We start from the raw sequence: 22,212 nt of genomic DNA on the forward strand, positions 1-22,212 counted from the left end.
CTCACAGGTATTTCGGATCCTTTGGCTTCCACAGCTCCCGCCATCCGTTCCACTCTGGCAGCTTCTCCAGCGCAAAGTCCGTCAGCCCACCGACCTTATCAGCCTTGGGACCCGCCACCTTGAACATCAGCATTGCTAACCCACTCCAGCATATGAACCAGACTAAAGCGTTGCGCATCCAGATACCCCACCAAGTATCAGGATTCATCATCATAGGTCCTGTGATAGTAAAGTCTTGTGCTTTGTTGACGACGGGCCGCATGAGTGTCTCGTATTGGGCGAAAGCTGCATTGAGGTTATTGGGGTTGCGGAGGAGTGAGCCGGCTAGATTGTATGCACCTAAGACAATCGTCAGTAAGTAACCCCCTACCGCCTTATATGTGGTTATTACCAGTTAAAGCCAAGGTCGTGCCCATTCCACTTATTGGTGAGGCGCAGTACCTACAGCTTGAGTCAGCCATCAAACCTTGTTGTCTACTACTGTGATGAGAGTCACTCACCCAGCATCACCAAGCAATACCACACGTCTCTGACTCCATTTCTTCATCCTCACCTGCGCAATAGTAGAATAATAAAAATCTTCCGTCGTCTCCATCGCCTCCAACAGCCTCGTGCACTCCCACCCCGCGCCCTCGAATTTCTCCTTCATGAGCGACTTTTGCCTCTCCACCGTTCTTGCGCCCTCATGAGCGACATCCAGGAGCCTCTTGTCCTTATCTGCCGCATCGATCACGAACATCGCAGCAGACCACATTTCCGGGTCGTGCGTTGGCCGGACCATGACGCCTCGTCGACCAGGAGCGTTGAACCATCTTCGCCACTCGACGTCGTTCTTGCCTTTGGGTATGCTGAAAGCGGCGCCGTAGAGCGGGAGTCGATACATACGCTTCTCCTCGTCCTCGGCACCGAAAGCTTGCCGCCTCGTCATGCTCGCAAGCCCATCTGCGCCCACCACTACGTCGAAAGATCTTCGCTCGCCGCTTTTCGCAAATCTCACACGCACAGACTTCTCGTCCTGCTCCAGCTGGTCAAGAACACCTCCAAATATATACTCGATGCCCTTGCCACCCTTGGCCTGAACCTCGGCAGAAATGACTTTACTCCTCTCATAGATTATACTCGCTAGTCGGCCTCGCAGGATCTCAATATCGCTGGTGCCCGTCTGCACTTTGCCAGACTTATCGGCGGCCATCTGCGCCCAGATAGCATTGCTTTCATCCACGAACTGCACTCCTTCCTCTCCAGTCGTAGAAGCTCGAATCGCAGTTTCCAGACCCAGTCTCCGTATCACGTCGACGCCTACGCCGCGGACATCTACACTTTGGCCAGTAGATCGTAGCTCTGAGGAGCGTTCCAGTATGGTGATCTGAGGCTTTTCTTCCGCAGCTTGTGTTGGATCTAGGAGAAGCAGACTCGCGAGCGAAGGACCTGCTATGCCTAAGCCTACTATGAGGATGTTGAGGGGTGCCATGCCTTTGCTGCGTGTTTTGAAATTTTTACAGGGAAAGGTGACTGCTCGCGAAATCTTCGTGGTCGCAGAGAGAGACGCAAGTCGTAGCCGTTATTGATAACCAAGGAATGGGGAGTAATACTTACCATAAAGATGCAGAAGCCATACCTATTTATAAGAGCCTACACAGTCTGCTGCGTTGACATCACGCCCGAGCGAAGCACCATTGCATGTGCGTGCGGCTCAAAGGAAACAGCGTGATGGTCAACTCAGGACCCGACGTCTGGGAGAAAAGTGGAGACGACTTGGATACGTCGGCCGCCCGGGCACGTCTAATGCGCGATTGGCTGGATATCGCTGTGTCAGCGGCTGCAAGGCTGAGATCCACCACGCCAAATCACGATTGTTCATCTCGACTAGAAGAATGGCCACGATCGTCGATGTCTCACGACACGGGGACTTGATTTGCGCGGCACGGAAAGCAGGAGCCGGTGCCTGGGAGCCAGAGGTATGTCGATACCGTCCCACAGCGACGGCAAGCATCGAGGAAAATATTCGCTATCCGCTTCACATCGATCTCATACGCTCATAACGCTACTCTGACCATCACAAAGACACCAAGTAGCTCGACGAGCCCCGTCTCTCATCCCACAAACGCCGAACGCCTCAGACCCACACCCATAGCACAACCTCACAGCTCGCAGCCCCAGTCGTGCATCCACGCACGTCTACTAATCAATAATCTCGCTCCCCTCCCCAAACGCCTCATCCCCTTCATCAACATCATCGAGGACAGCCGCACTCATCATGCCCGTGACATGCTGCGCACCACCACCCTGTCCACCATTTCCAGCCGGCACATCCATCGCCCCCATACCGTGACTGGGATCATGATACACCGACTGTGGCGCCTGGCTCGAACTCCCCACACCACCGTGATTACTGCCGTGGGACCAGAAAGTATAAGGCATGAAACTCGTAGAAGCCGGCGCACTTTGACTAAAATTTGCCGCGGCGCCTGATGGGTCGCTGGGTCCGGCGTGAGCGGAAGAGGTCCAGGGGTAGAGGTGTGGCTGATATTGATAGCCGTGATGGTGCTGGCCAGCGGCAAATAATACCCCCGAATTGCTGCCCGAACTCGGTCCGTGGAGGATAGGCGTCTGGCCATCCCGGTGCGATCCGTGGACGTCGAGACTGATGACGGGAGTGTTACTCCCATCACTATCGACACCAGTGTTCTCATCGTCACCATCGCCGTCCAGTCCCAAGTCATCATCGATACGGTCGCCCATGCTTGGTGTGACAGAGTCCGTGTCGCCAATGACTTGCGCCGCCTTCTCGTTCTTGAGATGCTCGCGCAGACGACCGACGCCAGTGCCGGAGAAGACGCAGAAGACGTCTCGTTGGTGGTCGTTGAATTCGGATGGGGCTTCGCGGCAGAAGGCCAGGAGGTCATCGCGGAGGAAGGCTTGGACGCCTGTCAGGGAGAGATGGGTGAGTTTTAGGCAATTCGTTAGGAGGACACGGATGCCCTGGGAATTATGTCAGCTTCAATAACTCAAGGGTAGCTCGAACAGGGGCAACTCACATCAAGTGTCAAAAGAGTACAATAGCTCAAATGTACCCTCTCAAGCACACTCGCCCCATTGACCCTCTTTCCATTTTTTACCTCCCCCATAGCCAACGAATAAATACTCGCATCCGTAATCCCCGCACACTTCACCAGCCCTATCCTCTTCAGCTTCGGCAAGCTCGCCAGCTTCGTAATGCTAACATCAGTGAGATTGCTGCAGCATGCCAAGTCAATATATCGTATACGATTGCAGGATCTTGCGAGCGCTTCGACTGATAGATCCGTGATTCGTTGGCAGTGGCCGAGGTGGATGTAGTGGAGATTTTTGCCTAGCTTGGTGATTGCCAGGACGGCTCGGTCGGTGATGTGGCGGCACTTTGCGAGGATTAGATTGCGGAGTCGTGGACATGTTTCGATGATTTTCTCGACGCCCTTATCGCCTAGCTCGTTGCAGTCTGTCAGGTCAAGTATGCGGAGAGCGTCTAGGGTGAATGGTGCTTCGGGATTGCTCGGGATGTCCAGGAATGCGAAGTCGTTGATTCGCGTGCAGTGTGCTAGCCGCACTTCTCGCAGATGCGGGCAGGACGTGAGAAGGGCAGTAATGGCAGGGCTCTCAATGTTCAGTAGAGCATGCAGATCAATCTCCAGCAGATGCGAGCTATGCGCAGCCACAGTCATGATCGCCTTGTCCGTAAGTTGTGAACAATTGTTGAACTTCAATCTCTTGACATGGCGGCAGCTCTTCGCAACAGCTGATATAGAAGCATCTGTAATCTTCTTGCAGCTCGTTACGTTCAGCCCTTGCAGCCGTAGACAATTGTCCGCCACCGCCATCATCGTCACGTCCGTCACCTGATCGAGACCTGTGACGTCCAGAGCCAGCAAACTTCTGTTCCCGTCAATCAGAGGCCGTAGCGAAGTGTCCGTAAGTTTCGTGCAGTTCGTAAGCGTCAGCCGTTCCACCCTCTTACACTCCACCATGCCCATCAGACATCCATCGCCCACCTGGGCAGCTAATGTACTCATATTCAACCTCTTGACCAGATCCTGATATGCAAAGAACTTGTCGGCCCTCCTTATCGACTTGACCACGGACTGTATAGACTCCCACTTGCTCATCGCCGGCCGATGCCATAAGAAGCCCACACTATTCCGCGCCCACTCTTTACTCACAAGCATACAGCTCATAAGATCACTGCTGGCGCTGAGCCGAGCAAAGATGCTTATCAGTAATTCTGCTGGCAGTCGTGCGACTGGCGAAACGCGGCATCGTTCTTCGTATGCAAGCCGTGCTGCGACGTCATGTGATGGTTCCTGGTCCACCTCTATTCCGAGCGAGGACTGCGAGTCGTTCGCTTGCAGCATGAAGGAATCATTGTCGTCGTCCACGCCGCGCTCGGGAGAGGTGGAGGAGCTGCTGGAGCTTGAGTCGCTGCTCAGCCGCTGCAGCTGCCGGCCTGGTCGCGACATCGTGTGCTACTCAGGGTTGGTGGGTAGTGTGTGGGCGGAGACTCGGATATCGGCCGATCGTGGTCGCTCGGCACTCGACGTGAACGCTGCTTTGCAATCCAAAAGCGCTGGGTAGTGGAGGCCCAGGAAGAACGTTTCCTTTCTGTTCCAGACGCTGTGGTGAATGAGGTGAAGTATCGAGTGCCTCCGCGTCCCACGCGAGTTGCCCGTATCGCTCGCGCAGTGTATCGGAGATGCTCCTCCTTGGTCCTGCAGGCTTTGGGGCCGCGTACCAAAGCAAGCGCGACCACGCGGCTTCGATGTGCTGTCGTTCACAGTATTCAAGGCAGAGTCACAGGCTAGTGGTCATTCGAAGTCGATATTCCGGCGTCGTCTTATGTAGTCCCGAGCGGTAGGAGTGGTGTGTGTGTGTCGTGGGGCTGCACTTATCAACATGAGGCTGTCAAGAGCGATACAAACACAAGTGCCCAAATGAGGATCGCTCGTATTAGCTCCGGCCGCTCCCTTCCGCCCCGAGCGCTTGTGAAAGCCAATTGCCGCAGCCGCCGACCCCCAAATCATTTGTCCTCACCATCTCCTCCTGCAAAGTACGTGTACGCAGGAAAAAATCGTGAAACTACCGTACTGCAGCTGCTATTGCGACACCCGCAGCAACTGTACCTGTCTTAGTTTGAGCGTATGGCGAGACATGGCCAAGAGTTGAGTACTCAGCGATTTTTCGATGACTGCTTGTGGTTCGAAATAGTAAAGGACAGCCACGACACCCATCGCACCATAGGCCAAAGAAAGTGCATGTACTGGCCGCACGCCACAAAAATCGCCATACAGCTGTCCGATACCCAACAAATCCCGACAAGTCAGAGTTGCGATCAGCCCATTGCACCAGTATCACCTCCGAGATCAATCTGCAAGCCAGAACGACAACGTGCACTGTCGCCAAGATTCCCCTTCACGTGAAAACCTACCCCAGAAGATCATACTGATCCGCCCATCGATCACGATCATGACAGCCGGAGTCTCTTGTGATGATCCTGCTGGAGATGCTTCCCCATTGTCGCAAGCTGAAACGCTGCAGTCCTGTCCGCCACGTAGAGAATGGTCTCACCCGGCGAAGGCATCGAGCTGTGATGAATCTCTGGGATCTTGTGGACCTCGTCACTCATGCCGCCTTGCTGGACCTGTTCTCGATCTTGACTCTTGTTCGTCGGCACCTCATCAACAGTCTCGTCGCCAAGATCGACCCATAGACCATAACCGACCTCTTGTGCAGATGGCTCATTGGCGAGTAGTGAACTGGGAAGCTTGGCGTTCTGCACCGCATCTTGCTGCTTTATCCGGCCGGGAAAGTCTCCAAACTCTTGTCTGGTCCGCCTGGCCGTCTCAATCATCTCTCTGAAGTCTGGATCGCGCATGATGGGTGCAGTGCCATGGTTCGGGTTGCTGATTAGTGGATTGAACTTCCCATCCAACTGCTGGAAAACTCGTCGACCAGATGGTGTTACTGCTCGAAGGACGCCTGCGACACCTTTGCTACTCAGAATCCCTTCGCAATGAGCTCCGCTGAGTGTGGACGGTCGGGATTTGGAAGGATGCTGTGCGGTTTGAACGAAACGATTGATCCGCTGCTGGTAGTATGGCTTGTGGGTAAGTTCTGTCTCGGTCTCGGAGCTGCGAGAATTGACCTGTCCTCGCGCCCCATCGATAGCCACGGTCCTCCTGAATGTTTTGGGTAGGTGCGTGGGCGGCGGTGGTTGGGACATAGTGCTGTATGGTGAGAGCTCCTTTGATCGCTTGCGCTTTTCTATGGCTTCAACGTCAGGACATCATCTGCTTTCGGGACTACTGCCGTCTACTCGCCTGAATCGTTCGCCCCGGATTCAATAGACGATGTTCGTTTCTGTTGAATGGAAATCGCACCCGTCGTCTCGTCGCATATTCTCGTTGCAGGCCCGAACATCTCTCCTTCGATCATCGCCCTCTTCACGACTTTGGCGTAATCCATGTTGGGGGAGGGTGTCGTTACAGGTGTCGTGGGGATATATATACAGTTGCCAGGAGGAGGAGAACGTTCCTTTTGAGCCCACTCTGGTGGCGGGATCTCTGGTATCCTCACTGGAAACCTTCGTTCGTTTGAAGTAAGCATAGCCCTATACCGGTTGGCGATTCTTCTACTGCTGAATTGCTCGAATGTCTGGATGGGTCTAGCACGAGGGCGCTAAGAATACTGAATCAATGCGAGCCGTATAATGCTCGCGAACGCTATGGGCTGACAACAATAGTGCGTTGAGATATTGGTGTTGCATGTTTCCTGAGGACAACAGTATAGTTCAAGCCAGTCCAGGGCAAGGCGCGAAGCCTGGCGCTTCATGGTTTGATCAACGAGCTTTCTTGCAATGGTACAGATCACTGAGTCCGGAAGGAGCAGATATGGTCGTTGCGACGCAAGATCTTCTGCTGTCAGTAACTTACAGCCTTGCCCAGGTCAAGCTTTCCGTATTGGTGGCATAAGTGAGATTCATGCAACACAACACAATTGAAAATGTAGCATTCCCAGACACCAAGACCTAGCATTTTGGATCGTGATGACATTCGATGCATGGCAATGGTCGACCCTACAAGAGGACTCTATGTACTGCCAAGTTGTGGTAGACAGCAAAAAAGTGTTGCACATTTCCCTTCCAGGATCGTAACGTTGTATCAGTGAATTTGAGCACAGTGGAGCCTTTCCTGCATGAGCTCACCTTCCTTTCTTCTTCACTCTTGCGTCTGTCACAAGGGGACCTGCCTACATTCACCACGGCCTCTGAGCCACAATACACGCTCACAACGCGTGGTCTGCATGCAACGTCCAGGGCTTGCAACGTCATTTCCAAGCTTCGTCTCCACCCCGAAGCACTATATCTCCTACCAACTTGAACAACACATTTACATGTCAACCTTTGACTCTGTGTCTCTAGACTTCACCCTCATCTTCGTGAGCATCTTCATCTACCTGCTGGTCCTATATACTTCTCATGACCCCGAAATCCGAGCAGCAATGAAGAAGTTCTTCGACAAAGCCAAAGCCCGACTGGGCGACAACGACCATGGCAACAATTTCCCAGTACAACAACAGCAACAACAAGTACCCATGCAAGATGGCCCTTCCTCGATCCAGACACCTAGTCAAGCAGATATCTACCGCTACCGCTACCACCACGGCGCCAACCTAGGCTCAATCTTCATCCTCGAGCGCTGGCTCACAGGATCCATGTTCCACGACAAGACCGACGGATCCGCCGAACTCGCCGCCGTCGAGCGCTGGGTCAAGGAGGAAGGTCTCGATCGCACTCGGGAGCGTTTTGAGAAGCACTGGCATGAATATGTTAGCGATGGCGATCTGGATTGGTTGCGTGATCACGGCAAATGTACCACCGTCCGCCTGCCCATCGGCTATTTCACCCTCGGACCACCGTATTGTGAGGACACGCCGTTCAAGAAGGCGGCAGGGGTGTATCAGAATGCTTGGCCCGCTGTGCAGCAGCTCGTTCAGCGATGTCATCAGCGTGGGATAGGCGTCTTGATCGATCTCCATGGTCTTCCCGGTGGCGCGAACCCGCAGGATCACTCGGGTACGAATTCAGGGAAAGCGGAACTGTGGTCTTCGAGGGGGAATCGCGAGCAAGCTACGAGATGTTTATGTTTTATCGCACAGCAGGCTCGTGGGATGGAGGGGGTCGCTGGTCTGCAGATCATCAACGAGGCTGAACATGATGCCAAGGGGATGTATGACTGGTACGACCACGTCCTCGGAGAAATGGCGAAGATTGATATTACTCTCCCGATTTACATCTCAGATGCCTGGGACCTCCACAGAGCCGCGAGCTGGAGCCAAGGGAAGAACAGGGCTGGTACGCAAGGCAATCCAGTCGTAGTTGACACGCACCTCTACTGGTGCTTCGGCGACGACGACAAGCGCAAACCCCCACAGCAAATCGCCCAAGAAGTCAGCGGGAAATTCTCCCCTCTCGACGGCAAAGAAGGCGACGTAGCGTCCCGTGGAGCCGCTCAAACCATCGTAGGCGAATACAGCTGCGTCCTCGCCGAAGAATCCTGGGCCAAAGCCTCTGGGGGCGGGAAAGAAGACCATGTCCGCGCCTTCGGCAACGCCGAATCCCACTCTTTCCAGCAAAGAGCAGGCGGCAGTTTCTTCTGGACGTATCGCATGGATTGGATGCCGGGAGGGGAGTGGGGGTTCAAGCAGATGAGTGAACAGGGCGCTATTGTGCCTCCGCAGTCTTTGACGGGGAATGATGTGCAGCAGAGGGTTCAAGGCGCGCAGGCCCAGCAGCAGCAGAAGAAGCAGGAGACGGTCGGCGCGCACACGAATTATTGGGACTCGAATCATCCTGGCCAGTATGAGCATCAGCGGTTCGAGCAAGGATGGGATCTTGGATTCAATGACGCGATGGCCTTTTTCGAAGCCAGGAGTGGAAGCGGGCAGCCGGGAGCGGATAAGATTGGGATGCTGGATCTGTGGGTTTTGAAGAGACTGAAGGAGAGCGGGCAGGGGGGCAAGTTTGTGTGGGAGTGGGAGCAGGGGTTTCGGCAGGGTGTGAGGGATTTCTATCAGGGGGTTGGGGTGTAAGGGTCTTTGGTATAGAGCAGCAGTATAACAATACAGCCCCTCGTCAACATGGAGGCTAGACCTACTGATGAGCATGTTCCCAACCCCATCCTTGCGCTACTTTTCCGTTCCATGCATGACCATGAGCCTGCCGCAGGACCTCGTGGGGTGATTCCGCCAAGGGATCTCCCCATCCGCAATAAACCACTCTCCCCAAATATCACCGTCCCTTCACAAGAAAACCTCCACATCCATCTCCAGCGTCGAAGCCGGGAACGGAAGTTGGAAATGCTTCAGCACAGTCGGATGCAAGATCCCAAACGTCCCTATCCGCTTTGCCTTCTCACCCGCGCCACCAAGACGAAGGAAGATGGCTGCTGCGTGGCCAGGGAGGTATGTAGGTTCTACCACACACATAAAACGAGTCAGCAAAAGCGCAAAGTTCGTGCGAACAAGTGGACAATAGAATCAGATCAGGTGAGATGTATAGGAGGCAGAAAAACATACCTTCCACCCCCTCAATCCAATAAGTAGCCCCCTCAACCCCCTTCTCCTCCTCCTCCTCCCCCTCCTGCTCCCTCGTAATAAAAGCCGCCCTCAACATCCCCATCACCCTCCCCACAAGCCCATGCACGACCTCAAACCCACTAGACTTCCCATACCACGCGGCAGCAAAAAACCTCTGATTCCTGGACTTCCTCTCCAACCTCTCATCCTTAAACGCCACATCGCTCACCTCGAAAATCTTCAGAGGGACCGCATGCCGTTTATTCTCCCGTAGAGTCTTCAACAGCCCCGGGAGCAGCGACGTGCGCACGATTTGGTATTCCGCTGTTTTGGGGTTTTGAAGCCGGACGGCGAGGTTGTCGTCGGGACGGTTGAGGTGGGCGTAGTTTTCCGCGTGCGAGCAGAGGATCAGGGGCATGACTTCCACGAACCCAGAGGCGCGCGCTTCATCGCGGATGATGTCGGAGAGTTTGCTTATGGGTAACTGGGCGGCGACGAAGGAGGTCGAGGCGATGAGTTGCCGCGGTAAGTTGTTGAAGCCGTAGGCTATGGCGACGTCTTCCATTATGTCGGCTTGGTGGAGGATATCGGCTCGGGTGATGGGGATGCTGACGTCTAGTTTTTCGTCGGGGGAGGTGGGGGAGGGGATGGCGGGCAGGCACATGCGTTTTAGGAGGGTGCAGAGGTCGGGGGGGGAGTGGGAGAGGCCGCAGATGGAGTTGATGTAGGTTGTGCTGGCGGACATGTGGCGCGGGGTTATGTCGGGCACGCGACGGGTTTGGTTGTTGTGTTCGGATATGATTTGGACGGGTTCGATGGTGAAGGGGTCGGAGCAGTATTGGCTGAACATGGCGACGAGGGTGTGGTTGACGAGTTCGAGTTTCGTTTTGTCGGTGGCGGTGATGTCGATGAAGACGTTGGTCGTTTCTAGAGTGATTTTGGAGTGGTTGCTGTTGATTATCGGGGGCATGCTCAGGACTTGCCGGTTCGCGTCGTAGATTATGGGGTAGACGGGGCTGTCACGGATGATGGGGAGGTAGCGGGAGAGGTGTTTGTCCTTGGCGTAAAAGTCCATCATTTCGGAGGCGGTCATGGGTTTGGTTTGGTTGAGAGGGGCGAACTTGATTTCCGAGGGGGAAAGGGCTTCGTAGGTGAAGGGGCCTTGGATGGTGTCGAGGTCGTGGGTGCCGATTGCCACGAGGGTTCGTTGTCGAGCGAGGTTTTGATGGAGTTTGTCTTGCAGAGCGATAAAGGACTCGTATCGCTCTTTTGTGAACTTGATGTTCCGTAGGATTGCTGCGGAGAAGTATGGTCGTATCTGCTCAGTCTCCTTCTTCACCGTCACCGTCTGCAACTTGCCGTCCGGTGGCATCCTCAGGCTGTACTTGGGCATTTCTTGTCGCCCCAAGAAGACGTTGAGGTTCATGGCGATTCCTTCGAAACATAACATGTCATATCGATTCGCTCCGATCTCAATCTTGAGCTCGGGAGGCACTTGGACGCCATCGACCATGGGTCGTTTGTCGTCGGTTGTATCTTCGTCGAGCTCGATGCCGAAGTCGAAACAGAGGTCTTCAAACTCGGCTTTGGTGTAGTCTTTGCCTATAGCTTTGAAGAAGGCCGCTTTGTCTACACTGATTGTGGGCATCTTGACGGTATGCGCCGGCTAGGGCGTTGGGAGGGTGGTTTATGCCAATGGCAGCTGTGGTCTTGGTGGATGTGCGTGTTGGTTGCTCGTTGTAGCTTTTGCCTGTATGGATGCTCTTTTTCACTAAACTATGATCGTCAACTCCCTCTCTTCATGTCCTCGTCTCGCTCGGTGGGGGAGGATATACTGTATATTCTGCGTGATCTTCTGCATGACTGTTTGGACAACTTTTTGGCTGTGGCTGTGCTTGATCAGGACAAGTGTGGCGTCATGAGAATCTCCAGCTCGACAAGGTCTATCCCCACCAACACCAACAGATGCAGCATTGGCCTTGAAAGCCTCCTACCACCTTAATCACCATTCACCGCCAACTCCCACCTCTTCCACATAATCATCCGGTAAGCATTCCTCGCTCTCAGTGTCTTGGCACCCGCGAACAGGGAAGGCACATGCGCGCCATTCTGTTCCTGCATACGATCCCGGCACTGTCCCTCGACCCTCGTCCCTCCATATACAATCTCCTCACGTGCTTCGTGGCAATCGAGAAGCGTGAGCAGAAGAACAAGACTGACGGAGGGCATTGCCAGACCAAACCCTACCCCCCACAGCGCATTGAGAACCAAGCTCCCCACCTCACCGTAACACCAACCTACACCACAACAACAAGGCTGTGACAAAGGCAGGCGGCACACGATACGCCTGCTACACGGCCATCCGCTCTTTTACATTTGCGCCACACATTACGATAGACGACATACAGTATGGATGAGAACCAGGGTGACGAGCTGTACCCCATCGCAGTTCTGATTGATGAGCTGAAGGTGTGTTCGCCCGCTATATATGCTGCGTGCATGAGAGCACGTGTTGACCGTATATTACCAGCACGACGATGTCCTTCTCCGCCTCAACGCCATCAGGAGACTGTCCACCATTGCCCTAGCTTTGGGCGCCGAGAGGACGCGGGACGAGTTGATACCATTCCTTGATGGTAAGCTATTCGACCATCACCACCCACCATACCACATAGCTAATGATAAGTAGAGTCGGTGGAAGACGAGGATGAGGTCCTCACCGCCCTCAGCGAGGAGCTGGGCAACTTTGTCGAGTACGTCGGCGGACCAGACTATGGGCACGTGCTCCTCTCACCCCTCGAGAATTTGGCCACGATAGAAGAGCCGCTCGTGCGTGACAAAGTCAGTGCTGCTAAACCAATGATCCCGTCATGTGACTATGCTGATAATTTGTAGGCCGTCGAGTCGCTCAACAAAATCTGCGACCAGCTCTCGCAGCAACAAGTCGAGCAATACTTCATCCCCCTCACCGTCCGCCTATCCAAAGCCGACTGGTTCACGTCTAAAATCTCGGCCGCAGGTCTGTACACCACACCCTACCACCACGTCACCCCACAATCGCAAGAAGGACTACGACAGCAATTCGCACAGCTCGTCCACGATGACACGCCCATGGTACGGAGGCAAGCTGCGACCAACCTCGCCAAATTTGTAAAGGAGATGCCGGCCGCGATTGTGATTGAAGAGATGATACCACTATTCCAGCACTTGGCTGCGGATGATCAGGATAGTGTGCGACTACTGACCGTGGATGTGCTGATTGCCATTGCTGAGGCAGTGCCGAAAGAGCAGCAGAGCAGTCATGGCGTGCTTCTGACTGCTCTGAGGAGTTTGTTCGAGGACAAGAGCTGGAGGGTACGATATATGGTTGCCGATAGATTCGAGAAGATTGCCAAGGCTGTGGACGAGGAGGTCATTTCTCGTGATCTGGTCCCTGCCTTCGTGAAGCTGTTGAAGGATACGGAGGCCGAAGTCAGGAGCGCGATTGCGGGCCAGATACCTGGTAAGAATATAGCATTGAAGATGCACGATATGGTTCATCCTAACCAACTCGCAGGCTTCTGCCAACTCGTGGACCGTCAAACCTTACTCTCAGACATCATGCCCGCGATCGAAGAGCTTGTGTCCGACTCCTCCCAGCACGTCCGCGCAGCCTTTGGCACCCAGATCTCCGGCCTGGCCCCGATCCTCGGCAAGCAAGAAACCACCGAGCACCTCCTCCCAATGTTCCTGCAAATGCTGAAAGATGACTTCCCCGACGTCCGTCTGAACATCATCTCCAAGCTCGAGCAAGTCAACAATGTCATCGGCATCGAGCTCCTCTCTCAAAGCCTCCTCCCCGCCATCGTCCAACTGGCCGAGGACAAACAGTGGCGTGTGCGACTGGCGATTATCCAGCATGTGCCCCTCCTCGCCAGTCAACTGGGGGTCAAGTTCTTCGACGAGAAACTTTCTTCCCTCTGTATGTCCTGGCTCGGCGACACGGTCTTCAGTATCCGGGAAGCGAGCACGCAGAATCTGCAGAAGTTGACCGAGGTTTTTGGCGTGCAGTGGGCTTCCACGGCCATTGTGCCCAAGGTGGCGGCTATGGCGGAGCATCCGAATTATCTTTATCGGATGACGACGTGTTTTGCTGTTTCGGTGAGTTTCCATCAAGCCATGCGAGAAGAAGAAACACTACCTCGGAGAGATATAGAGGGAATGTGGAGCTGACATTTTACGATAGACACTCGCCCCCGCCCTCTCCTTCCCCACCCTCTCCCGCAGCCTCCTGCCGATCCTCCACCAACTCGTCGAGGACCCGATCCCCAATATCCGCTTCAACGTGGCGAAATCCTACGCCGTGCTCATCGACATCTTCAAGCGTTTGCCGGACGATAACGTCACGCTTATGCAATTGGAGAAGGATGGTGGGAGTGGTGCGAGCAGTGGTGGTATGGGTGGGGGGGGGATGGGCATGTCGAAGGGAGAGGAGGTTATTAGAGGGGAGATCATGCCGCCGTTGGAGAAGTTGATGAGGGATGAGGATGTTGATGTGAGGTTTTTTGCTACGGTGGCTGGGAAGGGGTGGGGGGATGCTGTTGGTGGGGGCGGGGGTGGGGGGTTGGGTGGGAGTGCTATGGAGACTTGAGGGGAATTGTGTGTCTGGGATGGGTGAGATCAGGGGGGGGGGGGCCGTGGTTTGAGGTGGAGGGGGATGTGAGGTGCCGGGCATCATGGGAGCCCAAGGAGCGTTCCTCTATCTACAGGTAGCTTAGCTGCATGGATTGGCAACTGGGCTTCCTTTGTCGTGTGCGTGCTGTGGCGTATGTAGGTGGGATACGCTATGCCATACAATACAATCACGTGGAAAGTAGTGAAGGACCAATCCTTCGGGCGAAGGAGTTTGGCCAGTTCTTCTGTCCCTATCCCGCGATCGACTCTGTGCGCCATTGCCGTTTTTTCTGTCCACTTTTCTTCTGCCCTTCGGTGCTTGTTGGCCCGAGAGAGTGGGAGCCCCCGTTTTCGTCAATGACTACACTTTGCCATGACTTGATGAATCACGGGGTTGGTATTATTGTCGTGCTTGACCCTTGACCTGGAACTGCGGACGACGATTGTTGAGAAAAGGTTGGCCGAGGCATCAACTTTTGCCACTTATCGAGACATCGTGCTTCCTTCCTTTCTTTGTCATCGTTCGGGTCTGAGTCGGTGGTTTCTAGCAGGTCACAATGGCGCCGATAGCTTCCATCGAGTGGTTTCGTGTGTTACCTCGAGTGTGTTCCTTCCCCACACTCAAAATCCCCTTTCGCTCCCGTTATGGTTTTTTTTTCAGCTGATGTTCGTGCTATATATATAGTGGCTCTTCGTAAAAATCACCGACTCCGAAGACCGAGTAGGCTGGGGCGAAGCGACACTCGAAGGCCACACCGAAGCGGTCGAAGGCGCCCTTCGCGGTTTCCGCTCCCGCTTCCTCGGCCACGAAGCCGATGATGTCGAACGCCTATGGCAAGACGTCTGGCGCAAATCTTTCTACCGAGGGGGCCCGGTTTTCATGTCTGCGCTTTCCGGGCTGGATATCGCACTCTGGGATTTGAAGGCTAGGAAGTTGGGGGTTCCTGTGTGGCAGTTGTTGGGGGGCAAGGTGAGGGAGAAGGTGAGGGTTTATGCTTGGGTTGGGGGGGATCGGCCGGGAGACGTGGTAGCGCAGGCGGAGGTGAGGAAGGGGCAGGGGTTCAGGGCTGTGAAGATGAATGCGTGTGAAGGGGTTGGGTGGTTGGATTCGCCGGGGGTGGTGGAGGGGTGTGTGGAGAGGGTTAAGGGGGTGAAGGGGTTGGGGATGGATGTTGGGGTTGATTTTCGTGGGTTCTTTCATCTCCCCCTTTTCCGAGAAAGAGAGACTGAACTTGCTGGGGAAGATGCTGATGGTATTTTTCCCTTTTGCTAGACGGCAGACTACACCGACCGATGGCGAAACAGCTAGCCAAAGCCCTGGAACCACATGTGAGACCCATCTAGATCCGCACGTCTTGCTCGACTATATCATACAAACTGACATCAGAGCAATTCTAGGGTCCCCTGTTCATCGAAGAGCCCCTCCTCTCCGAACACCCCGAGCCCATCCAGCTCCTATCCCAACTAATCACCATCCCCATCGCGCTAGGCGAACGCCTCTACTCCCGCTGGGACTTCAAACCCTTCCTCGCGAACTCCAGCGTCGACATCATCCAACCGGACATCGCCCACTGCGGCGGCATCTCAGAACTCAAACGCATAGCCGCCATGGCCGAAGCCTACGATGTCGCACTCGCCCCTCACTGCCCTTTGGGTCCGATAGCGTTGGCGGCGTGTCTGCAGATAGCGGCTTGTACGGCGAATCATACGATTCAGGAGATGAGTGTGGGGATGCATTATAACGTTGCGGCGGGCGAGTATGATGTGGGGAGTTATGTGAAGAATCCGGAGGGTTTTGCTGTGAGGGAGGGGTTTGTGGATGTTTTGACGGGGCCGGGGTTGGGGATCGAGGTTAACGAGGAGCTGGTGAGGAAAGTGGCGGAGACGACGGAGCCGTGGGAGTTGATGGGGTTTGTGGGGGAGGATGGGGGGTTGCAGGAGTGGTGAGGATGGCTCTTGCAGCATCATCCCCGGATGTTTGCGTGGGTGGAGGCTGTATAGCGTGTCATCTGTATATATGGCGAGGAAAAATTCTACTCCGCCACCTTGACAACCACCTTCCCAAAATGGCCCCCCGAGAACAAATACTTCAGACCATCCTTCGCCTCCTCAAACCTCACCACCCTATCAATGACCGGTCTGATCTCGTGCTCTTCATAAAACCCCACCATCTCCTCAAACCGATCCCGCGGCCCATTCAAAATGCCCTTGAGCGTAACATTCCGCTTCAACGCAAGCACATTCGTATGCGTGCGGTCCTGCAAGAGATCCTCTTTCCCAGACAGGTATCCAATACAATTTATCAGCCCGCCGAAAGCGACACATTCGAAGCTTTGGCGCAGGGTCTGCGCGCCTCCGTTCTCGAAGACGATCTCGGCACCTTCATTCGACGTCAGGCGTAGGACTTCTTGGTCCCAGTTCGGGGTGGATTTGTAGTTGATGCCGTGATCAGCACCTATCGCTTCTGCTTTCTCGAGCTTCTCGTCGGAAGAAGAAGTAATGATTGTTTTCATCCCGGCTGCGTGGGCGATTTGGAGGCCCGCGATGGCTACACCGCCGGTTCCCTGGAGCAGAACCGTCTCGTCCTTGCTATGTGAAGGATGACCAAGGGGTTGGAACCCATTGATAGCCATCCACGCCGTCACGGAAGCGATGGGGAGACATGCCGCCTCCTCATTACTCAGATATGAGGGGACTTCGACCAGGCCTTCGGCGGGGAAGACGCGGTATTCGGTCAGACAGCCCGGGAGAGGGAGGCCAAGGCCGGAGGACATGTCCTTGGCTTTGATCTGGCCGGTCAGGTGCGTTTGGTTGAAGATGGCCATGACTCTTTGTCCGGGCTTCCAGCGGGAGGAGTTGGAGGTCTCGATCGTGCCGCAGATGTCGGAGCCGGGGACGATTTCTTCTTGTTTGACCGAGGCGTGGTGGCCGTAGAGGCCCATGACTACTTCGGTGTCGCGGTAGTTGAGGGCGACGGCGTTGATCTTGACTAAGACTTCGCCAGCTCCGGCAGTGGGCTTTTCGGCTTGCGTCAGCCTGAGGTTGTCCAGGCCATCTTGGGCTGTTGTCCACTGCTTGATTGTGGTGGCCGTAGTCATTTTGGTGGTGGAGGAGATTGCTGAGTTTGTTGCGAGCAGAGAGATAAAACATCCTACCTATAAGACTGGAACATCTCGTACTTTTGACGGGCCTTACCGTAGTCTATCGCCATCGAAGCACCATCATATTCTTGGCAGCGATGATGAAGAAGAAAGATCTGAAGTGGATGGCCGAAAACCATGCGAAGAAACGGCGAAAGAGGGAAGGTCCATCGGGTCGTGCGCTCCAACGCCTGACACGACACACATGCACAACCATAACATACACAAGCGTCCGTCCTGCACTTTGCGAATAGAACGATATGACGGCACGAGTCTACTGGCTAGAATCACGGCACTAGCTGTCGCTTTCAAGTGCGGGATAATTTGATGTGGTCTGGTATGGTAAGGCACACCATGCTAAAGCTAAGCTACATACACCCCCCCTACCCACTCCACCGCTCATAAAGAAAGAGCCAAAGCAAGTCCAGTCACATACAGTCATGTTTGCTCCACCCTTGTAGTCGTCGCGTCGACTCGGCGGTTCCCAGCCGCACCCGTGAGAGAAATGATGGTGCTCGTGAGTAAGTCCGCTCTTAATACTGCTACACGAAGTTCATCCGGTAGAGTGCTAAGTGAAGGAATGAAGAGCTTAGTAGGGATTATCGTACTTTCTTCGTGAAGAAGCTGAGGCAGGGGAGAGAGTCCTCGCGTCAGGACCGTGGCGTTGAGTTTAGACAACGGCGCTGACGCCGTCAATGACCATATCGCCGCCCTCTGTCGCCGCCAGATTCGGCTCCGTACCAACAGGCGCCTCAGCAGAAGTCCTACCAACCTCCACCCCCTGCTGCACCACACCATCCACATCCACATTCCCCTCCCGCCCCTCATCCGCCTCCACCAACCCTTCAATCCCCAACCCATAGACCTCCACCCTCCCCCCACCCATAACATTCCCCCCCTGCTTCCCCCTCATCACCGCACCCTCCTTCAACATCCTCTCCTCCCTATCAAGCCCCCTCATCTTATCAGAATTATCCCCCATCTCAAACCTCACATCATCGACCGCCAATTTATTCCATTCCAGATGCCTCGCGCACTTCTTACGCTCGCAGACTTGGAGGGTGGCGTAGAGTTCTTCGTCGTCGGCGTCTTTCGCTGCAACGTCGGTCCCGTTGACCATTTCCGAGTCCGTGACATGCTCTCCGTTCGTCGTATCGCCATTAGCTTTGCCTGTAGAGCCGCTGTTCTCCACGGCCAGGGTATCGCGCTCGAAAGCCCTCCGACCCGCCACACTATGCCTCCACTCGGCGAATTGTTCGAGCGTCCACTCCAACCTCGGATCGTACCCACAATACTCCTTCGGCTTGAGTTCCTTCTCCGTCGCCATGCGACTAGCAGCCTGCTTGGCCAAAGTAATAAACTTCATGCGGTCCTTCAGTAACCGATGTCTGCGTCTCGCCTCCTCCTTCTGCTCGCTGATTCGCACCAAAGTCTTCTGTTCCCCCTCCGTAAACTCCTCCACCGCATCACTCTTTTCGCCATTGTCCTGGGTACCGTCCTTGCCATCAGGAGTAGCGGGAGGACTAAGCACGCCCTCCCCCAGCTTCTTAAAGTCCTCCGCCGTCTTCGACACATCGAGCAGACCCTTGACCTCGCCCGCGGCCAGCGTTCCTCCCCTCGCACCCAAAGACTCTTCCGGAACAGTGCCAGAGCTGGCGATACTGCCCTTCCTCCTCCTGCTCCTGTGCCGGGCCACATCATCCCGATCTCTAGTCTTGGAAGCCATCTCCCGAAAGAACAAAACCCCACACTCGTCCGAGCAGTATTTACTCGGAACCTTCTCGCCTTTCATCTTACTAACGCGAGCAGGCTGCCTACATCCCGATCGTCTGCAGATCCTCTTCCATGTCGTGCGGCCAATCCCCGCTTTCGTGCAACTCGGACACAGATATTTGTCAATGAGGTTCTTATCCCTCTCGGCAATATCCACACATTTCCCATGGAACCAGTCGTCACAGGTGCCATCACAACCAATCATGAATGTCCCGTTGTCTGGTTTGCGACAGATGCAGTACACATCCCCTGACCCCTCGACATCTTCATCTTCGTCCGCCTCTTCTTCGGAGCCGTATTCGTCCTCGGGATCGGCGGAGTTGGAGCGGGCGGAGGGTGCTGGGGAGGAATTGGCGGGTGTGCCCTTGCTGCTGCCGGTCTTGAGCCCAGCTGCTTTGGATGTCCGGGAGGCTGGTGTCTCGGAGCGCTTGATATCGAGCTTGCGCTTCTTGGCTGGTGGTATGGTCTTCTTGGTCATGGTCGCCATGCCCTTCTTCTTGGACGGTGCTGGCCGCTTCTTCGATGCCGTTGGCTCGTTCGCGGTGGGCTCGGTGGATGGCATGGGTACGGATGATTCTCGCAGGGGTGACTGGGTGTTGACACTGTGCTCGTGCTTGAGGGAAGCCAGTGCCTTGGGTGTGTGGCCTTCTGCATCGAGATGAGCCAGCGAAGGACGCCTAGCATCCGCAGGAGGAGACGTGCGCGGTGTTGCTATGTTCTCAGTCTTGACTCGTGGTGGTGACGAATCTGCTCCATCAAGCTGGGAAGGACCCATGTTCACCTTCGCCGGCGAAAGTGCCTTCTCTTCCATCACGACATCACTCGATCCCATCACTGGCAACGACTCATTCGCATACACACTCGCACTCGGCTGGTGAGCTGAAGAAGTCATATCAACACCCTCTTTCTGTCCGCGCGAATTCTGTGCCATTGACGGCCGACGCTCCTCCTCGGGTTTCGTGATATTCTGCAATGGAGGCAGAGTGAGCGCAGGCTGTGGCGCGGTGGCTAGTGAATGTTTCCGCTGATCGGGCGACCTGGATGCGACTTGATACTGCTCAAGCGTGGGACTACTAGCTTTGCGGGCGGCGGTGGGTGTGGGTGGAGGAAGCTCCACAGCTATACCGTGACTACTGCTCAATCGTCGCTCATCTGGCCGCATTGACTCGGTGGTTATATCTGATGCTTTGTGGCCGTACCAGCGTGTGGGAGGAGGGACGGTGCTGGCGGCGAGTTTGGCTAGTGCTTCCGCGGCGGTCTGAGCCGAGTTGGGATCGGCGGCGTAGTTGGTCTGGGGCGCGGACGCGACGCGTGAGAGCGGCGCGTTATCTTGTTCTTGTTCGGGTGAATGGGCATATTGTGGTGCTGGAAGAGACGTCTTGCGTGGGTGATTGTTAGTGGTAGAGGATTCGTCGGACTGTGCTGGCTCCGGGTTGAGCAGCGAGGAGAGACTGAAGGACATGTTGGTGGACTATTGTGTGGTCATATTAGATGTGGGTTTGGTGGAGTCGCGGATGGTTATGGGCAGCGGCAGTAGCAGTGGTCGTGGCGACCTCACTTCACGAAAGCGCGACTTCCATTACTGTACTGAATACCGATCGACACTCGCACGGACTCTCAAAGCGGGGCAGCTTTAGCCACAAACGGCCATGGTGTATGCTCGCCGCCTCCCCGCACGAACTCTGTTGCTCCTTCTGACGCAATCCGAAAGCTCACTCAGTGATCATTCCAAGAAAGCGGTCGATGTTCGTGCCTACCGCATGGGGAAAAGCCAGCCGTGACGATAGATCCTTCAACCTCCCCCGTAGGAGCAAATGAGGGAATATAGCAGGCGTCATCTGCATGCACGAGGTCACGGTAGCACGCGAAGAGTACATCAAGCATGGACACAATTACCGTGCTACGGGCTGGCTATCTCGGTGCTGCAGCTATGGTATGCCACTCGCGACTGTAGCAGGAGACATAGCAGCCTCAGAGGCTGATAGGTAAGGGTAGATCCTTCTCATATCTCTCATCCCCGCTCTCCGCACGCGCTTCCTATCCTATGGCCCTCGATCATCACCCTCCACGATCAAGGACAAGACAATAAACGCCAAGCCCGAGCCTAAGGAAGCCGGACCTCTAACCACAACCCTCGACCGCCTAGCAACTCTCACAGTCCCCCACAGCTACTTCACCTCCTTCTACTTCGCCTCAGTAACCTGCTCCCTCCTATGGCTCACCCAACTCCCAACCCACGGCCCCCTCTTCCGCGCCCTCGCAGCCCGAACAACACGTTGGAGTCTAGAAACAAGCATGACATACCGACAAATCATCCTCACCTGGCTCCTGCTCTTGCTCCAAGGCTCCCGACGCCTCTACGAAAGCCTCGAGTTCTCCCGCCCTTCAAAGTCGAGAATGTGGATAGGGCATTGGATGATCGGGGTGGGATTTTATATGGCGACTAGTATTGCCATCTGGGTCGAAGGAATGCGTGAGTAGTAGCCTTGCGCTTGCCAAAGAAGCGAACACGCGCCCGCAGCAGCAACAGCAAACTGACAAGAGAGCGTTTGCAGCCGCCATTCAAGCCCACAACTTCACCGTCCTCAAACCCACCGACTTCGCCCTCTCCGGCCCAAACCTCTACACTTTCCTCGGCACCCTCCTCTTCATCCTCGCCTCGGGCTTCCAACACGATGTCCACGCTTACCTCGCCTCGCTCAAAACCGCCACAGCCTCCACAAACAACAAACAGCCGTCTCCCAACCCAACCCCCTACACCCTCCCCACCCACCCCGCCTTCTCGACCCTCATCTGCCCGCACTACACAGCCGAATGCCTCATCTACCTCTCCCTAACCTTGATCGCCACCCCACCTACGGCCTGGGTGAACTGGACAATGTTCTGCGCTTTCATATTCGTTGTTGTGAATTTGGGAGTCACGGCGTATGGGACCAGGGAATGGTATACCCGTCAATTTGGCTCGGAGGCTGTGAGGGGGAGGTGGAGGATGGTGCCGTTTGTGTTTTAGAAGGTGGTCAGGCTGAGGCGTGAGGTATGA

At 55.1% G+C, this 22,212-nt stretch overlaps 10 protein-coding genes across 10 annotated transcripts; 4 read left to right on the top strand and 6 right to left on the bottom strand.

The window, feature by feature from the left end:
- Nucleotide 1: 1 nt before the first annotated feature.
- On the bottom strand, nt 2-1,471 carry LTS14_008178 (uncharacterized protein; the record flags this gene model as incomplete). The annotated part of the gene is made up of 3 exons (XM_064840866.1): nt 2-339; nt 392-441; nt 501-1,471. 3 exons carry the CDS (start codon nt 1,469-1,471, stop codon nt 2-4), a joined length of 1,359 nt encoding a protein of 452 aa, XP_064691503.1.
- Nucleotides 1,472-2,181: 710 nt separating this feature from the next.
- On the bottom strand, nt 2,182-4,493 carry GRR1 (SCF ubiquitin ligase complex subunit; the record flags this gene model as incomplete). The annotated part of the gene is made up of 2 exons (XM_064840867.1): nt 2,182-2,982; nt 3,039-4,493. The coding sequence occupies 2 exons, from the start codon at nt 4,491-4,493 to the stop codon at nt 2,182-2,184; spliced, it is 2,256 nt and encodes a 751-aa protein (XP_064691504.1).
- Nucleotides 4,494-5,494: 1,001 nt separating this feature from the next.
- On the bottom strand, nt 5,495-6,495 carry LTS14_008180 (uncharacterized protein; the record flags this gene model as incomplete). Its single annotated transcript, XM_064840868.1, has 2 exons — nt 5,495-6,294; nt 6,411-6,495. The coding sequence occupies 2 exons, from the start codon at nt 6,493-6,495 to the stop codon at nt 5,495-5,497; spliced, it is 885 nt and encodes a 294-aa protein (XP_064691505.1).
- A 927-nt stretch (nt 6,496-7,422) lies between these two features.
- EXG3 (Glucan 1,3-beta-glucosidase 3) lies at nt 7,423-9,120 on the top strand (the record flags this gene model as incomplete). The annotated part of the gene is made up of 1 exon (XM_064840869.1): nt 7,423-9,120. One exon carries the CDS (start codon nt 7,423-7,425, stop codon nt 9,118-9,120), a length of 1,698 nt encoding a protein of 565 aa, XP_064691506.1.
- A 210-nt stretch (nt 9,121-9,330) lies between these two features.
- On the bottom strand, nt 9,331-11,254 carry FRS1 (phenylalanine--tRNA ligase subunit beta; the record flags this gene model as incomplete). Its single annotated transcript, XM_064840870.1, has 2 exons — nt 9,331-9,503; nt 9,607-11,254. 2 exons carry the CDS (start codon nt 11,252-11,254, stop codon nt 9,331-9,333), a joined length of 1,821 nt encoding a protein of 606 aa, XP_064691507.1.
- Nucleotides 11,255-12,015: 761 nt separating this feature from the next.
- Nucleotides 12,016-14,236, top strand: TPD3 (protein phosphatase 2A structural subunit; the record flags this gene model as incomplete). Its single annotated transcript, XM_064840871.1, has 6 exons — nt 12,016-12,075; nt 12,137-12,242; nt 12,296-12,447; nt 12,502-13,108; nt 13,163-13,746; nt 13,832-14,236. 6 exons carry the CDS (start codon nt 12,016-12,018, stop codon nt 14,234-14,236), a joined length of 1,914 nt encoding a protein of 637 aa, XP_064691508.1.
- Nucleotides 14,237-14,816: 580 nt separating this feature from the next.
- LTS14_008184 (uncharacterized protein) lies at nt 14,817-16,206 on the top strand (the record flags this gene model as incomplete). Its single annotated transcript, XM_064840872.1, has 4 exons — nt 14,817-14,861; nt 14,945-15,446; nt 15,533-15,588; nt 15,658-16,206. The coding sequence occupies 4 exons, from the start codon at nt 14,817-14,819 to the stop codon at nt 16,204-16,206; spliced, it is 1,152 nt and encodes a 383-aa protein (XP_064691509.1).
- An 86-nt stretch (nt 16,207-16,292) lies between these two features.
- On the bottom strand, nt 16,293-17,470 carry LTS14_008185 (uncharacterized protein; the record flags this gene model as incomplete). Its single annotated transcript, XM_064840873.1, has 2 exons — nt 16,293-17,377; nt 17,455-17,470. 2 exons carry the CDS (start codon nt 17,468-17,470, stop codon nt 16,293-16,295), a joined length of 1,101 nt encoding a protein of 366 aa, XP_064691510.1.
- Nucleotides 17,471-18,069: 599 nt separating this feature from the next.
- On the bottom strand, nt 18,070-20,634 carry SPP1 (COMPASS (complex proteins associated with Set1p) component; the record flags this gene model as incomplete). The annotated part of the gene is made up of 1 exon (XM_064840874.1): nt 18,070-20,634. The coding sequence occupies one exon, from the start codon at nt 20,632-20,634 to the stop codon at nt 18,070-18,072; it is 2,565 nt and encodes an 854-aa protein (XP_064691511.1).
- An 833-nt stretch (nt 20,635-21,467) lies between these two features.
- LTS14_008187 (uncharacterized protein) lies at nt 21,468-22,182 on the top strand (the record flags this gene model as incomplete). The annotated part of the gene is made up of 2 exons (XM_064840875.1): nt 21,468-21,645; nt 21,728-22,182. The coding sequence occupies 2 exons, from the start codon at nt 21,468-21,470 to the stop codon at nt 22,180-22,182; spliced, it is 633 nt and encodes a 210-aa protein (XP_064691512.1).
- Between the last annotated feature and the right edge of the window lie 30 nt (nt 22,183-22,212).

The sequence above is a fragment of the Recurvomyces mirabilis genome (genome assembly GCF_035927965.1).
Source record: "Recurvomyces mirabilis strain CCFEE 5264 chromosome Unknown scaffold_24, whole genome shotgun sequence".
In the NCBI taxonomy this organism is placed as follows: Eukaryota; Fungi; Ascomycota; class Dothideomycetes; order Mycosphaerellales; family Teratosphaeriaceae; genus Recurvomyces; species Recurvomyces mirabilis.